We start from the raw sequence: 18,204 nt of genomic DNA on the forward strand, positions 1-18,204 counted from the left end.
AATATTTAGATTGGCTCATTATAGCATTAAAACTTGTCAGGTAATTGTGTTTTCTTTATTTCCCAGGATTTTAATGGAGCTGTTGAAATTGCAGTTTGAGGGCTAGCAAATGGGAAAAACTTGCAAGAAATGGCAATAACACTTTACACTACAAAACTCCTTCATCATTTTTTTTTTACTTTTTAAAATATAAAAGTTAGGTCTTTAAAAAAACTATGGTAGTTCATTTGCTTAATTTTGATTTGATCACTTTTGTTGAAAGTTTCTTAAGATGTTCCAGGTGTGGTTTTAATTTCCACAACGTCTTGGTTCTTTGGTAAATCCTGGTTCTGTTTTCTTGAGAATCTTTTATACATTTATATTTTGAATTGATTTAATACTTATCTATTAAACTTAATTGGGAAATTTCAGGGACTGCAAAAATGTCTCTTGCCTTTTTTGAATAAGACTGTATTAGGTTATTGATAAAGGTTTGCTATGCAAATTTCAGGGTGAGATTTGTTTTTCACATCCTTTAAAAGGATAGTTATATAGAACTGCAAGATTCAATCCATTTATAAGTTTTACCCAGAAATTTTTTGGTAACCACCTTAGCTGCTAAACATTAATACTTATTAAGCACTTATCCTGTGGCAGATACTATGAGAAGTATTTTAATCCTCATGAAAACACCATGATTATCTCTTTCAGAGTTGGAGAGAAGAGATTTGGAGAGTTCAGTAACACACAGAAAGTCAAATAGCCAGAACTCAAACCCAGGCCTGTCTGGCCTTAACCTGTCTATTCTTATGTTTCACTATAAAGAAACCAAGGCAGGTCCAATCAGCAGTCCTAAGGGTAGATCTGTTTGTGAACCATCAGTTGCTTCCCACTGGCCCTTGGCTCTGAGGGGTGGGGTGCAGCCACGTGTGTGACCTGCTGGGGTAGGGTGAATTCACAGCTCACCTAGGTGAAGAGGCTGTGGAATCTGGCTAACTCTGATCAAATTTTGGCTCTACCATTTACTAGCTGTGTGATTGGGAGCAAATTTCTTAATTTCTGAACTTCAGTTCCCATGTCTATAAAACAGGGATATTCACTGGATTGTATGGTTTAGTGAAGTGGATCACTGTGTAGACTCTGGAGCCAAACTGTCTAACTTTGAATCCTAACTTTAGTTATTAACTATATGATTTACGGTAAATTACTAAATCCTTCCAGTCTCATTCTTCTGAACTGTAAAATGGAAATAATAGTAGAACCTACCTCATAGGTTTGCTATGAGGATTAAATGTTTTAATACCTATAAAGTGCTTAGAAGGTTCCTGGCAGAGAGTACTTAATAAATGTTAGGAGCTATATGAATACTCTTAGAGGAAATAACGTACAAACACTTTTATGGCAGTGAGTAGCAGATGTAAGTGCTATGACTGCCTCAGAGTGCCTGCTCTTTCCAACTTCCTTCCCAAGTCACCATATTAATTTTATCATAGTGGCCAAATGGGTCATGGCTGTATAATGTGGGAATAGTTCCCAAGGGCAGGAATAGTCATTTTCTGCGGATGGCCCAAGAAGTCATACATTTCACCTAGGATTTGACTAGAAGTGAACTAACACCAAGTCAAGCCAATCCAAACCTAAACAAACCAGGTATTCTGCACAGCATTCATATGAGAGGAAAACATAGCAGCCGATCCAGCTACCTTACTATGATTGAAATCTCTGTGGTGGTTGATGCAAATTATAAATTGGCTAGAGACTAAAGTTATCAGGTTTTGTAAGTGTTTTAAAGGTTACCAGATTGGTTTGTCTTTCCCCCTGGGCCTATTTAGTAGTAGTATTGTGTTCTTCTGTATTTCTTGGTACATAGGAAGTGCCCAGTATAAGTCTTTCCTGCTGTAAAATCTGATTGCACCTTCCACCCCTTGGCCAACTTACTCTTTGCTGCTAAGCTTTGCAACCTCGCAGATTTGATTTTTAGTTGTCTATTCTTGCCCCACTACCCCAGTCTAATCTCCTTTCCAAAATGAATAAATTTACCCAATCCTCTCCATCTCAAACCCATATCTACATTCAGACTAATTTATTTTCTTGACTTGGAAATGTTTGTGCAGGCTGAGCTTCTACTCATAACCCCCTTCGCAACAAACTCATTTTCCCATGCTTTCATCCTTCACTGAAACTCACCCATCGCCATTTAAACACCTCCTAAATCTTCAGTAGAACTTGGGTGCACTAGAGAAATATATTTTTAATATATCCTTTTAGACCAGTTCTCAAACTTTAGCGTGCATCACAGTCACCTAGAGGTATTTTGTTTGTTTGGTTTTCCAGAAAAAAATCTACTTTATAGTTTGCTATTTCCCAAACTTAACATTGTATGTCTCCATGACCACATGACCTGGTGGCTCTTTTGCTTCTCTCCGTGCTTTGGATGTAACTAAAAATATGTGTCTTGTTTTGTATATTCCACAACCTCTTAAGTCTCAGAGTTCGGTCTTGCTCTGCAATATGACTAAACAGGCAGGGAGGACACAAAGGCATTGGAAAATCAGGAGCTCTCTTCAGGTCAGAAAAACAGCATAGAAACAATAGAAGGCTTATCTCCAGGAGATGCTGCTGACAGGGATTGAGGCCTGACCTCCGAAGGACTGCCTGTCCCTTCTGCGGCCTTTTAGCCTGTCCAGCACCCCGAGGACTCTCCACAAAGGGGGTTTGGGGTGCACCCGCCACGGCTCCAGCATCTGCATCAGCTCAGCCCTTTCCAACAGGTTTCCTGGAGCTGCTCTGCATCAAGCTTGTGGCACTTCTCAGACATTTCTATGTGCATTTCTCTCAGGCTTTCTCTGTCTTTGGCTGTTGTGGCTTCACTGTCCTTGAATTGTAAAAGTGCCTCTGCTAAACCTAGAGGGCCCAGCCTCTCCAGAACATCAGCTAGTTCCATCTCCCTTTTCCATATCATTGACAGCCCCTTCCAACATGGAAAAGTTAGAATGGTCATAGCCCAAATACCCCTAAACAGTGGAAGAAAAATCAAAGGTGATAGTGGAGTTATACAGAGAAGGTAGGGTTTAACAAACAAATACGATTGCTGAATCATTAAATTGATATCTCTTTTAGTCTCCAGTATCTAAGAGCAGCTAGAGGTAAAAACCTGAAATTGTGGAATTGTAACCCATGTCAATGTCTGAAATATGTTCTACAGGTAATTATGGTGCTGTGCTTTGAAATTTATTGCTTTTTTTGTGTATATGTTATTTTTTACAAAAGAGAAAAAAAGTCGATTGTGGTGATAAAAAAATATTCTTTCTAGCCTCCTATATTCTGGAGCAGCTAGAAGGAAAAATTTAAAGCTAAATAACCCTCAAATTCCTGGATTATGCTAGTTTTTTCCTTTAGTCTTTTGTGCTGCCTGAGCCATTTTCCATAAGAAGCCCATTCTTTTTAGAAGTTTCTCCAACAAAAGGCCCTGTTTTCCTCAGCAGCCCATCGCCGTGGTCCGGGGCAGTGACCCACGTGGTCTGGGGACACAGAGCCGAGCCCACAGAGCAGGTTCTTGCCAGCCTCCCAGAAAAGCTCCTTTGCCTCCTCGTGTGTCCCACAGATCTGCACCTTAGAGCGCTGCTCAGGGCAAGGTCTTGCCTTTCTGGCAAGGATAGCCAGCTTCTTCAGGACAACGTTGGTTTTGAAGTCTGGCTTCTTTGTTGTTTCCCTGCACTCAAGACAGCAGATTGGAGCTCAGGTGTCTGCCCAGCAGAGGTAGAAACAAGGACGGCAAAAGCTGGTGCATGGGGACAGGGTCTATGGAATATTTCATGCACATGTAGCGGTGAGTCCTTTCAGGATGCCTTGCAAGGGTGTCTGAATCCATGTTCTGCAGTAAGTCTGCAAGATCTGTCAAAATCAGAACAGGCAGTAGGTATTACAGGGGGCAGAATAACTCTCGGCTTACTAAAGCAAGTCCAGTCTTCCCTGGGACCTAGAGGCATTTTTAAAACACAGATTGCTGGGCCTCAACCTGGAGATTCTGATTTTATATTCCCTTTGTAACAACTACAGACAAAAACATACTTCTAAGTTTAATCTGCATAGTAACATTTTCTCCACATTTTTAGGTGTAGATAATCAAAAAAACAATAAAGCAAACCTTGATTTGTAGCTTTGCCAATTTCTGTGATGTAGACTGTCCCACCGTGACCAATTTCAAGCCACCAATATGAGGAACTAAATGTGGAGTGGGAAGGAATGCCCAGTAGTGTGCCATTATATGGTATTGTGCTCAAAAAAGAATGCAGTTTTAAAGAAATATTAAGTACACACTCATGTGCCAAATGTTCTATATGCTGGGGTCTGAGCAGTGAAAAAAAAAATCCTTGCTGGTGATGATAAGTGCCATGACAAAAAGAGAATGGAATAAGAGGTTTGATTAGAACCAGACCTTGAAGTCACTAATTCATAAAGGGTTAAATCAAGGTTTTTAAAAATAATAAAGTATAATTAATAATACCGCTCTCACTAAAGAATATGTATACTACTTTTTAGAGGACCAAAACTTTTTCCATTAAGAAACAAAATCTGTTCTTAAAACATTAGTCCCTTCTTTTTCTCTTGTATTTTGAATTTGTTTTGTGTTCACTGATACACAATATTTTGTAGTAGTAAGTTATATAACTTAAAATTTTATATAGACATGAAGGGTTCTTAAGTTTTCTTTGATAAGATGCAAAATAAATAATGCTTGAAGACCACTGCTTTAGCGATGAGAGAAATAGCAGATGACTCTTAGGGATGCCCCTGGCAGTGGATATGAACTTCTAGTACACACATGTCCGGAGAGTGAGGAAGAGTGTTTTCGTGTTGTACTAGGTCCTGTGGGAGCTGAGTGATCTTTACCAGCCCTGCAGGAGATTATGAGATTCTGAATCATCACCCTGCGTCTTCACCCCTTAGGACTTCATACTAATGGTGCAGGAGGGCCAAAACAGCGAGACTAGCTGAGAGAACCTCTAGAAACCTTTTAAAGGGACAGCCCCCCAGTAGGGCAGGCTCTAAAGGATGATCAGTAGAGACATGAAAGATTTCAGGGGGCAGGTTGGTTACATATTTCTCTACTATAATGAAATATTAAACATGAGTCCAGAAGTACCCAATGTGGAAGGGCTGAGCCTATCAAGCCATGGCTCAAAATCACCTACAAGAGTGCCATGGAGGCTTACCATTTTCAGCTCTCCCCCAGCTGCATCAGGCCATCCAGCTGGGAAGAATGGGGACTGAAAGCCTTCAGCAGACCCTGGACTATTAAGGCACAGGCATCACCTCCTTCCAGGAAACCTGCCCTGATACCCCCTATACTCATTTGGCTTGAGTCCCAGGTACCTGCCTTTGGTGATGCATCAATAAGCCTGACCATGTGTCTTTTCGCTGTCCTTTCCACACTGCACTGAAATTATTTTTTATCCTTGGCCTCCCTCGCTAGAACAAGAGCTCCGTGTCTTTTTCCATGGTGTGTGTCCCATAGTAAACATTCAGTAAAAAAAAAATTGCTGAATGCATAAATGACCATCCACCTGTCCTTTGTCTACAGGTGACTGCCCACATAACCACTTCTCAGATCCACACAAACAGTTAAGAATCCAGTGAAAGAATTTACATGTAGGGTTTTGTTCCAACCAAGAAAATTTCAACATACTTTTTAGGTTTTATGCCAAGAAGTTTCTAACAAACAACTTGGATCATTTTCTATTCATAATTCTCATGAGAAATACATCTGAAAAGGTCATGCCATAGGAATGAAAGGAAACTGGGCCTTGCTGAAAATAAATTTGTTTATTAAATTTGCATTTTAATATTTGGCTCAAAATATGGAACCATATGTCATAAAGCAGTGTGGGAATCTAGGCTCTTCCCTCTTTCTGTCACCTCAGACTTTTCATCTCACTTTTTAAGAAACACACCACTGAATGTATTTATTTTTAGAGAATTTTTCCAAGATATGAGAGCCCAAGTCAGTCACTGATAATAACCTTGGCAGTGCAGTAATTTATGTGTCTGCAAAGATACAAAAAGGCAAGTGGAATTTTCTTCTGGAACTTCACAGTTCTGTTGTGGTATTTTGAAGCAGTCTTCTAACTATTGAATCTAAAGCAAAAACATGTGTGTAGTCATAGGTTAAGGGAAAAAAAAATCCAAGCAGCATTCTTGAGAATAATAAAATTTTACTGCTTTCATGTAGTTTCTAAAAGGTTTTTTTTTTAATTATAGTTTTTAGAGATTTATGGGAGAGACGGGAAAGATTTCTTTCTTTGAAATAAAAAGCGATACTTTTACTGGAAAAATACAGATATTTCAAGGCTGTTTGACAAGTGATCAATTAGAGTTACTCATAGGTAAATTCTGTGAGCAGGACTATTCCTTCTGTGTTCCAGTTTGTAGGCTGTGCCTCCCAGTAGCTCTGCTAGTGAACAGGCGTTAGTACAGAGTAAAAGGAGCCTGGACTCTGAGTTCAACAGGGTTTGAATGGCAGGTTCACCGCTTAACAACTGGGCAAACTTAGACAAGTTCACTTCAATGTCTGTATATTAAAAATGGGTATAATCACAGTACCTCATAAGAGTGTGGTTGGGATTAATGTGGTGCTTGGGTCCTAATAGCACTCAGTAAGTGATAGCTATTATTTGCAGCTCGGTAAGAAGAGAAGGAAAGATGAAAAGGAGCAAGGAGAGAATGAATCGGTTATATACCAGACATTTTGCATAATCATTAATCCTAATCCATGTGTCAGACCTGTACAAGACATCCCCATTTTGCAAATGAGGAAACTGAAGGTTAAAGAGGTTAAATGATTTATCCGAAGTTACACAGTAAGGGGCAGAATCAGGAATATGACTTTAAAATCATAATGTTCTTTTTACTGTGCCATGCCACCTACTAGAGGCGCTCCCCAGAGGCAGAAGGTTATTCAGGAAATGCTCCGTTCTAGATGATTTCTGTAACAGACATGCCAGCCAGGGAGTTGACTCCTCTTGTAGGAATGTGTTCTGCCCACACTAGGACATTCCACTCCCACATCAAGCTGAGCCACACAGATGTCTGCAGTCAGGCTCAAATGTCTTCCCAAAGAGGAGTTTTAATCTGCTCAAGCAGTTGGATCAAGTATTCGTTTCACACCCCAGAGCTCTATGCCAAAGGCCTGGGGCTGATCTGGCCTAGGGGATTGTAGGGCCTGTGTTATGCCAGTGCCGTCCTTGCACGCCGTGCCCTGGTTGAGAAGTGCACGCAGACCCTGCGTCAGGATTAGGGAGCTGCAAAATGTAAGGCCAGTTGGCCCCGTGGGATGACCTCCTTTGTGAGATTATTTTGATTTCTCTTTTAACTAAGAGAGTAAAATGACTTCATTTTGCCTGTAGTTGTGTTAATTATTTTTTTCTGGTAGTAATTAGCCAATGGGATCCACTAATGATGAAAGCTTGTGGTTAGTAAAGGTGTTTTTCTTCCCTTTTACCGTAAGTCAGTTACATTAAATTTAAAAGAAGAGAGACAAGAGAACAGCCCTTTTGTGCTAATTGGAAGGACTGAATTGATTGATCTAAAGGTGAGTTTTCAAGATGGGCCACCAGTTGAAAATTGCTGAAGTGAGGGTTCAATATATTTATTCTCTAATTTTATGTATGTTTGAGATTTTTCATAACACAATGGTTTTCTAAAAATAAAAATTTACATTAAAAAATTATTTCTATCCTGATCCCAACCTTAATGTAGCAGCTACACACTTTGAAAAAGCTTCTGAGGTAGGGATACAATTATCCAGGGACCTTACCCTGTGAAATCAAAGGATGATGAAGGATGGATGAATCCTTCCCAGTGACTTAAGTTTTTCTTAAATATATTGCAGTGAGAGAGTCTTACTATGATAATTGTATCCAGAAAACCTTTGCTTCTTATGCAGGTGTAACAGATGCTGTCAGGGCCCAGGACGCAACCCCCACCCCCCACCCCCCGCACCCCCTCCCCCAACATTTAACATTTCAGGGCATGACACGTGGCCTCCAGGGCCAATCTGCATACCTCACCAAGGGGCAGGTCTGAAGTGTGGGAATTAACGCCCCCCCCAACACCCGTCACCCTCTGACTGAGGGGAGCTGGTGGATAAGTACCCTAGTTCCTGTGGTCCTGAGGCAGAGGCTCATTCAGAGGCTCAGATTCTGCTTTTTTCCCCCACAAGGTCCCAGTTGATTTAGCTTCAGTTTCCCAAAGTAGCAACTTGCTTGAAAACTTGCTGTTTATTAGCTTCGTTCTCCTCCCTGTCTGATTTCCCCACTTCCTAGAAGTTTTCCCTGGGATCGCTTCTCAAAATAATATCTTGTTCTTGAATCCTTGCCTCTGGATCTGTTTATGCAAAAATTCAAACTCAAACAGCAAGATACCAAGTTGAGAGATCCAGCCTGCAAGTCACTGAGGAAAAAATGCATAAAGAATTTTTGAAAGGGTGGCATATAAACTAAGGCAGTGTTTACAGTAATACTGGGTTTTGTTTTGCTTTTTAAATTGGGGAATAGATGGACTCTAGACTGTGGAGCTGATGTAAATAGATAGTTTGGCAAAGATTGGGGCTCATGACTCATGACAAGAACTTAAGAATTCTGGGGATAAGAGTTTTTATGGGATCTTTTATTTATTTTTTTACCTTAGGCAGTTGATCAAATGAATTGCAGTGAATGGAATTAAATAATCCCAACTAGAAATTTGCCAGCTGAGTAAATGTTCAAGATGAAAATTGAGGGACAGATTTATTTGGAAATTTAGATGGTAACCCTGTTGTAAGAGAAGAATCAAGGTAAAAGACCAGGTTCTATAAAGAGATTCCTTGTATAAATACAAAACTTTTTTATTGTTATACATTTGCAGTTGAGTGGAATATTTTTGTTGGTATCATTTGTAAATTTAAAAAGCTTCATCACAAATACCAAACTCAGTGTGTGAGCCTTTTATTTAACTGACGTCATGTTTTGTTAATATGAATGAAAACCTTGCACTCATGCTTATCCCACTTTTAAAACCTTTGAGGTATCTTGGATGTTAGAGACCCAGAATAGCTCCCAGTTTTCTCATGTACCTGCTTGGGTAGATTGTGGGGCCATTAACGGAATAGTGCATAAGTGATTAATACTGGAGTAGGAGTGGGAAGAGATAATGAGTTCATTTCAGGACCTTTGTAGTTTAAGGCATCTGGGAACCCAGTGGTGGGGGTTATACCTGTTGGATAAAAGGCCTAGAAGTCCTAAGTTTTCTGTTCCTTGCTTTATTCTTTGGCTATTGCCCTTTGAAGTCTATGCTTTGGCCACATCTGACTGCTCTCTTGCACTGGCTGTTCCCTCTGATGGGAACACAGTTTTGTCTTCCACCCTCACCCTGTTACTCACTCACCTCCTGCTTGAACACCTTCGAGGACCAAGCGCTCACTGCCATCAAATAACACAGCATTTGTGTTTTGAAAAGTAAGCTCCCAGTCAGCCTGAGAATGTGTAGTCCCCAGCTTTACCCTTTACCTGCCATGACCTTGGCCTTAACTCTTAGTGCCCTAAGACAAACATCTCATAGGACAATTAAGATGAATGAGTTATACATTTAAATCAGCTACAAAACAGAATGGCACATAAAATGTTCTATAAATCTTTGCTACTACTATTAGCTACCATCTTAAAAGAAAGCTCATTTCATCTTTTGTTAAAATTTTTTTAAAGATTTGTTGTAGTAACAGTCTTAGCAACAAGTGCCAATTGAAAAAAAATGACTGTTCTGGTCTTTTCTAAATTTTCTCCATGAACAACTATTTTAAACAATATTAGTCTGGTTTTTCCCCTATTTTTTAACCTTCCTTTCACTTTTTTGTGAATTTTCATAGTCCCTATATGTCTCATCTTTAATGCCTGAGTTTTATTTCATTTTGTTAAGAATTTCCTAATATTTGGCAGATGGATTATTTCTAATTTTTTATTATTCTGGCTGGACCTGCTTGATAGTCTTTTTCCTATGGGGCTAATTGCTTGGGATTTTTCTGAAAAGTGAAGTTTATGAGTCAAATTTGATATCTTTTGTTATAAATTTTCCAAAAATGTTCTCTAAAATATTTCTGTAATCTTTTATAATCATATATATATTAGCTATTATAAGTGCTAACATAAGAAATTTAAGAATATGTATAATGACTCAAATACCCCTTTTTTACTTTTGAATATAAATTATAATATGCTAAAAGTTTAATAAGCGGAAAACAGTGTCTTTGTGGCTACGAGCGAGGGGCATGCCTTTTTTCCCTAACAGGTATAGATTACTGTAATTTAAAAATTGACTCAGAAATATGTTAATCTATGGATCTATTTAAACCTAAATTAAAGCAATCTGTTAGCTTTTAGGTAAAGTGAATATAATTTAGTTCGTGATAAAACTTACCCGTTAAAATTAAAATCATTAAATAAATGAGACCACTGATTTATCTTCAATACCATTTCCTTTTATATTTAGCATATTTGAAGAGATTTAATAGCACAATTATTACCTTTATAATTGTCAGTATAAGAAATTTAAGTGTTTATTCATAATGATTCAAATGGCTTTTTCTTTAACTTCTGAATTAGATCATAGAAAATTTTGTACTCTCCACTGCACTGGGTACTTGCGAAGCTGGCCTCTGAGTGTCGTTGGAGTGGAAGAACGGGACAACAAGAAGGACAGCGGTGACTTTCCCTGCCTTGTTGCCGTTGGAAGATTACATCCGCGTATCACCCCACGGAACAGTGGAGGGATTACAGTCAGACCTACTCAGTTTGTAACCCGGTTTGCCATAAATGGAAAATTTGTCTATGTTGATCAAAGGTAAATACTTACAAACCGTAATTATCAGAGCTCAGTGTGACATTTAAAGCTATTAAAAGATGGGTTTTTTTTAAGGCTTCAGAACAGAAAATAAAAATGTAAATAAAAGAACGATGTGTGTATGTTAGTAAATTCATTCAAGCCAGAACGTAAACTCAGGTACTTCCTAACTGCAGAAGCTGCCCTTGGTGTGCAGTTCCAGTTGTACTGGTGAGTGGTAGTAAGAGTGAGAGCACATCTGAGTTGGGCTGCAGCTCTCGTCTGAGTTCAGGGCAGCCAAAGCATCCCAGTGGGGCACACACATCACTCAGCCTCTCGTCCACGTCCTTTCCGTCCTGACCATACATGGACTTACAGTATTCTAGGAGGGAGTGAACTTACTGATTCTAAAGTTTCTTTTCTATTTGAAAACCAGGGCAACTGCAATTTTAGGATATCTGCCTCAGGAACTTTTGGGAACTTCGTGTTATGAATATTTTCACCAAGATGACCATAGAAGTTTGACTGACAAGCATAAAGCAGGTACACACTGAGGGGGGTCCTATTTGGGGTAACTTACAGCATCAACTCTTCATTCTCATTCCTGTGAAAAGCAAAACTTGAATTAATCCTCAAGGGATTGATTTTTATGGTGGCGAAGTAGACTATCAGGCTAATCATTCTCTTTTCTTGTTAAGTTCTACAGAGTAAGGAGAAAATATTTACAGATTCCTACAAGTTCAGAGCAAAAGATGGCTCTTTTGTAACTTTAAAAAGCCAGTGGTTTAGTTTCACAAATCCTTGGACCAAAGAACTGGAATTTATTGTGTCCGTCAACACTTTAGTTTTGTAAGTGATTTTTTATGCTGTTAAGACCTTTATATTAATTTCAAGTGACTATCATTGCTTCTCGTTTCTTATCTGGCTAAACCATTAAAATTGTATGCTCCTCTGGACTTGAGTTATATATTTCGAGGAATTCGTTTAGTGTTCTTTGGCATCAGTTCTCAGAACTAAGCTTAAAGCTTTCCCTTTTGTGACATGCCTTTTTGTTTTGTACAATATGTGACAGCTAAGGCATTTTATTCAAGCATTTCTTTCCTACCCCGTGTGCGATGTTCCTATATTAAATGATGTGGATGGATGTGGCTTTAAACTATGTGTCATTTGTAAACAGTTTGTTTTTTCCTCCACATCATTTCCATGCATTCATCTTCTAAGCCTGGGCTGCTGTGTTTGGTTGGATGTTGTGTGCCCAGCTCAGGTCTTGACTGAGAAGTGAGCAGAAATCCAGCCCAAGTGCCACCTGCCAAGCCCTAGTCTGTAATAGTTTCAGCCTGAAGGAAGGGGTGACTTCTGATTTATATGATATGCTATCACGGCCCTGTTCCATTATTTTTCTTTGATTTCCCTTTAAAATAGCTATGAGGTATCATCAAACTAAATCTATTTCCTTATCTACAATATTTAATAAGGAAAGAGCTCAAAAAAGCTTAACTTCCAGTGTTCTCTGTTATGCCATCATAATAGTCCTTGCCTTTTTATCAATCATATTAGAACTGAGAGCTTGTAACTGTGAGAACATGTACTTTATGGGATACTATGGCATTAAGCAAATATCCTGGTTCTCAGTACATCAGGGTCTTGGTCTCAGGTGTTAATATTGATCATATGAATATGTAAAACATAAGTGAGGCAAGAGTTGAAAAATCAAATATACTGTGTTGAATAGAGTTGCTTTAACAATTTCCTTCACCTTAAAAAAAAATCACCTATGGTGTTTCTTAATTTTAGGGGAGAGAGTGACACTGGAAAAGCATCATTACTTCCCTGCAGCTCTCGGTCCTCAGAAGGTAAGCTTAGTTTTAGATGATGAAAGATTTTTTACTAATATATATTATTATAGAAGAATTATTATTATTACGTTACTGTCTTTTGCTTTCTTAAAGAGGAAAGAAATTTGGGGTTGGAACTAGAAAAATTCCATGGGTTGAGCTATAAGAATCCCAACTTTGGTTTAAAAGTGAGAGACTGAGTTGAAAAGGGAAAAAATATCCCATTTCAACCTACCAGGGACCCCACAGTTGCCTCTTTGGTGCCTCCACAGGACTGTGCTCACATTCTGTTATAATCTGTACTGTGTGACAATTAGCTGTCACTTGACTGTCTCTCCCCTAGCCTGTGAGATCTTGAAGAACAAGAATGGCGCTTTGTCCATTATTGCTTCCTAACAGCTCATGTAGTTCCTTGTACATTGTGGTACTCGTTACATACCTGTTGGGCAGATTAATGAAAGGCATTAAGGGGAGTTTTTCTTATATGTAATAAGTGTTACTACATGGGTATATTAGTGTGTTACCTATATATTTAAAAATTTTAAAGTTAGGAAATTATAAAAAGAAAGTGTTAAGGATGGGCCACGGTGGCTCAGCAGGCAGAGTTCTCGCCTGCCATGCCGGAGACCCGGGTTCGATTCCCGGTGCCTGTCCATGTGGGGAAAAAAAAAAGTGTCGGTTCTACAAAGTTTCCATGCACTAGGGTAACTTTCCAGAAACCTACAACCTCCACGTCTCTGGACCAGATAAGTCCTGAAATGCAGAGGGGCCAGACCTTCCAGAACATCAACTAGTTCCATCCCCATACCCCATATTATTGACAGCCCCTTCCAACATGAAAATGTTAGAATGGCCATAACCCAAATATCCCTAAAGAGTGGGCTAGAAAGATCAAAGGTAATGGTGAGTTATACAGAGAAGGTAGGGTTTAATAAACGAATATGATTGCTGAATCATTAAATTGATATTTCTTTTAGTCTCCAGTATCTTAGAGCAGCTAGAGGTGAAAACTTAAAATTGTCAATTGTAACCCATACCAAACTCTGAAATCTGTTCTACAACTAATTGCTGTGCTGTGCCTTGAAGTTTTATTACTTTTTTGTATATGTTATTTTTCACAAAAAAGAAAAAAGTCATTTGTGATGATAAAAAATATTTATTCCTTCTAGCCTCCAGTGTTCTATAGCAGCTAGAAGGAAAACTCTGAGATTATGGTATGGTCGCCCATGACAGACTCTGGAATCTGTCCTGAAACTATTTGTTGAAGAGCACTTTGAAAACTATTGCTTTTTCTTTCTTTGCTTTGTATATATGTTATATTATACAATATAAAAGTTAAAAAAAAAAAACTGAAAGTGCTGCTCTGATTTTAGAGTGGAGATTAAAGTAGAAAGAGACTATCTATACCCAAGGGTTACAGGTCACATTCATAACCGCAAGTGACTTCCCGGTCATTTGACTCAGATCACCTCTTCATAAGTATTTAGAAACAACATTTGTAACTCTGAGATGAGTTTTTCTAACATTTCAGGATGCAGCTTTTGTTCTTCAAGGAGGAAAATAGGAAAAATATTTGAATTGAAAAAAGATATTAAATGCAGTTATTTACTTTTTTATTTGAATTTTTTCTTTTGTTATTATTTAGGTTCCTCTAGACAGTCTCACCTTAGCACGCTGGGAATGTCTACTGGAACACTACTTGGTGCTGGTAGTATTGGAACAGATATTGCAAATGAAATTCTGGATTTACAAAGGTAATGTTTTAAAAAACATTAAAAATGTGTATATAATGGAAGGGAAGGTCCCATTTACAGAAGTAACAAAAAACAACAGAAAATTAGATATAAAATTTACAAGAAGTGTCCAGGCATATATGAAAAAAAACACTCTAAAATGCTATGACTGTACACAAAAGATGACTTGAATAACTCTCAGATAGAACTTATTTTTCATTGGGAAGTCTCAGTTTTGTAAGGATATCAGTGTCACAGCATTTGTTTTTGTTTTTTCGTAATCTGACAAAATTATATTAATCATATGAGAATATCCAGGAAAACTCTGAAAAATAAAAATAACGAGATAAGACTAACTCAATCAGATATTAAAATATATTATAAAGCTACAATCACAAAAACCTTTTGGTACAACCTAAAAACAGAAAAATAGATCATGGGAAGCATTCAGAAATAGACACAAATACATATGGAAATTAATTTCATGGCAAATGTGGATTTTAATTTAGTTCGGTTAGGGAGAAATGCAATAAGCAAGAAATGGCATTATAATAATTGTAAAAACATTTGGAAAAAGTATTAAAAGCTAGATTCCAACTTTATTCCTTACAGTAAAATTCCAGATGAATCAAACATTTCAAAGTTAAAAACAAGACTATGAAACACAAGTGTGGATTTTTATAATCTTGGTTTGGGAAGTCCTTTCTAAACATCACACAAAATTCAGAATTCATTAAAAAAAAGATTATAAATTTATAAAAAATTCAAAATGTAAGCATAACCATAACCATTATAATAGTTAAAAGGTAAATTATAAACTGAGAAAAATGTGAGCATTTTATGTGATTAATGAAAGGACTAATTATCTTACCATATGAAGAGGTCTTATTATGCAATTTTTGAAAATAACAACAATAATTAAAAAAAAATTGGGCGGTTGGGCATGAGCAGAAAAAATATATAAATGGCCAAGAAACTTGAAAAATTGCTGAACTCAATTCATAGTTAAACAATATCATATACAAAATAAAACAATAATTAGATACTTTTTTTCACCTAGGAGATTGTCAGATTTGAAAGTTTAATAATAACATTGATAAGAGTGTGAGGAAAGAGGCTTTCTTAAACTGTCTGTGGGAATATAAATTTGGAGGGCAATTAGATAATATCCATCAAAAATGTAATTGTATATAATCTTAAACTCAGCAATTTTACCTCAGAAATATTCTCACAAAATCATGCAAAGATGTGTGTATTAGGGTTCTCCAGAGAAACAGAATCAATGGGAGATATATATGTAAATATTAAGAGGCTTATATTAGGAATTGGCTCAAATGACTGTGGAGATTGGCAAATCTGAATTCCTCAGGGCAGGCTGTAAATTGGGAATGCCAATGAAAGTTCGGATGATTCCTTAGGAGAAGCTGGCTGAAGTAGAGGTAGAAATTCTTCTTTCTAACTGCTGAAGCTATCCCTTTCAGTTCTACCTTTAAAGTCTTCAACTGATTGAATGAGACTTCTCTAGTTGCTGAAGGCAATCTTCTTTGTTGATTGTGGATGTAGTCAGCCATAGATAAAATCGGCTGACTAAAAATTTAAATCCACGAAACATCCTCACAGTAACAATTAGACCAAACAAGTGGACCCTACAACCTAGCCAAGCTGACATACGAACTTAACCATCACAGTGTGTAAGCAGGACTGTTCATTGCGCATTGCTTATAGAAGTCACAAATATTTATCAGTAGGAAAATGATTGTAGTATATACATACAATGAAATGCTCTGCTGCTATTAAAAATGAGCTAGAACTATTGATGCTAATAAGGAAAGATCTTTAGAGTAAATGGTAAATAGAAAAAAGCATAGATACAGGGAAAAAGAAAAGTGTGTGTAATATCCCACCTATTTAGGAAAAACAAAGTTGTATATATACAGGCCACAGTCTCTCATCTAAAATCCTTGAAACCAATATGTTTTGAATTCAGATTTTTTTTTTTTTTATTTTAGAAAGTCAGTGTTTCAGAATTATTTTTTTTCAAATTTAGAAAAGGGAATATAATATAGTAATACCTACAGAAAATAGTTACATCACGGGCAACAGCCCATAATCAAATACATTAGTGTATCTGCAGTGATAAGTATTTATAAATTAAATGGTATTTATGGATTAAATAATCTAGTGATATGGAAGAGGGAGTAAGAGTGAGGGGTATATACATTAAACAAGATTGAGAATGAGTTGATAATTATTGAAACTGTTTTATGGATGTAGGGGATTTCATTATACTACTTACTTTAATATCTGCTTGAAGTTTTCCATAATAAAAAGTTTAAAAATATATTTCTAGAGTGAAGTATGTAAATTTTTTTCTTGCTAAGTGGGATTAAAGAAAAAGTAGCTTCACGTCAGTTCAAGTCAGGTTTTTCTGAGTTCTGACCAAGTCAGATTTTGCTGACAAATGAATTATTTTTCAGAGTGTTTTGGATTTTGAGATTATGAAAAGGGACATGTAACTCCATAGTATGATATGTAACAATACAAAAAATTTCTTCCCAACAGTTACCGCTCATATATAGGATGGAGTGTTTGGGAAATGGAAGATGTAGAAGAGGGGTGAAATTTTAGTTTTTTATTCACTTGATTTTTAGCTTTTAAATTAAAAAAAAAAAAGTTTAAATTGAGAAATTCACTAGACATTTGTTTCATGCCTTCTATCTAACTAATCTATATTATTGAACAACTGTTTGTTGAATACTTAATATGTGCAGTGCATTTTTGAGTATGTGTATTATAATAATGTACAGAAACATAGATTTGTGATCCTTCATATGATTTAATCATAATCCTCGTCACAAGACTAAATATGTAAAACTGAAGTATATTATTAAATGCTCAAGTGTGTAGTTCATGCATTTTTGGTATTTAATCCTACACTGACTTTTACTATCAGATCTGGGTTTTCTCCCAGTTTTAAGGTTTCACAACTCGGTGACTTAGGTTATAAAAAATGTCTTCAGTGGATCTGGGAGGGTGATTTAAGAGAAGCAGAAATTGAACTAAATGTTGACAGCTGGCTCCCTGTAGAATGACCAGGATGCAGTGAAGGGGTTATTTATACACGGAGGACCTCGGCGGAGGTCTGGTGGTTTCAGAGAACAGCAGGGAAGCCCCATCGAGAGAGGAGTTCGGTTGGTGAGTGGTCAGGCATTTTCACTAAGATGAAGTCAGATAGTGAAAGGGTAGGCTTATGACCAGGGGCTAATACGATGAAAGCCGCGTTTCAGAAGATGTATCTGTCAGTGAAGGGCAGGGCAGATAGGGACTAGTTTTCACCTTTAAACCAAGGCTAAATAAACAGATTGTGATTTTCAAACAGGAACCACGGAACAAAAACCCAGCCAGGCTATTCACTTTGAATATCCGAGAGGTCACCGATTTTTTCATTTCTAAGTTTCCCTACCTAATTCATTCCATTCCTCCATTTCCATTTTTTTCCTCTCTAATTTCCTCTCAGCTGCCTTCTTGAGAATACATAGAAGCATAACGTTATATTTATGTCATTCTGTTCTCTGCATAAGTTTCATTAATTTCATACTTGGGGCTGACCTATTATAGTAAAATCGGACTATTTTCCCCTTCAGAAAGCTGCAGACTGTTAGTAAATCTTTCTTTATTTTAATTATGCTGTTTATCGAATGGGTATGAGTGCCTGTTTTAAACTAAGTTTGTTGTGTAATTCTATTCCTTTGCCATGTGCTTCATTAATAAAAGTAACAAGATTGACTTAGGAGCTTTTACTTTGG

The 18,204-nt window shown here is 37.3% G+C and overlaps 1 protein-coding gene across 2 annotated transcripts in view; it reads left to right on the forward strand.

The window, feature by feature from the left end:
- Positions 1-18,204, forward strand: part of BMAL2 (basic helix-loop-helix ARNT like 2) — an 85,336-nt gene that overhangs the window by 57,713 nt on the left and 9,419 nt on the right. For both annotated transcript variants that reach the window (XM_077170383.1, XM_077170384.1), the window contains 5 exons: positions 10,614-10,851; positions 11,267-11,373; positions 11,529-11,679; positions 12,625-12,683; positions 14,311-14,419. In XM_077170383.1, coding sequence (XP_077026498.1) covers positions 10,614-10,851; positions 11,267-11,373; positions 11,529-11,679; positions 12,625-12,683; positions 14,311-14,419 — 664 coding nt within the window. The remainder of the gene's footprint in view (positions 1-10,613; positions 10,852-11,266; positions 11,374-11,528; positions 11,680-12,624; positions 12,684-14,310; positions 14,420-18,204) is intronic.

The sequence above is a fragment of the Tamandua tetradactyla genome, chromosome 7, assembly GCF_023851605.1.
Source record: "Tamandua tetradactyla isolate mTamTet1 chromosome 7, mTamTet1.pri, whole genome shotgun sequence".
Taxonomy (NCBI): domain Eukaryota; kingdom Metazoa; phylum Chordata; class Mammalia; order Pilosa; family Myrmecophagidae; genus Tamandua; species Tamandua tetradactyla.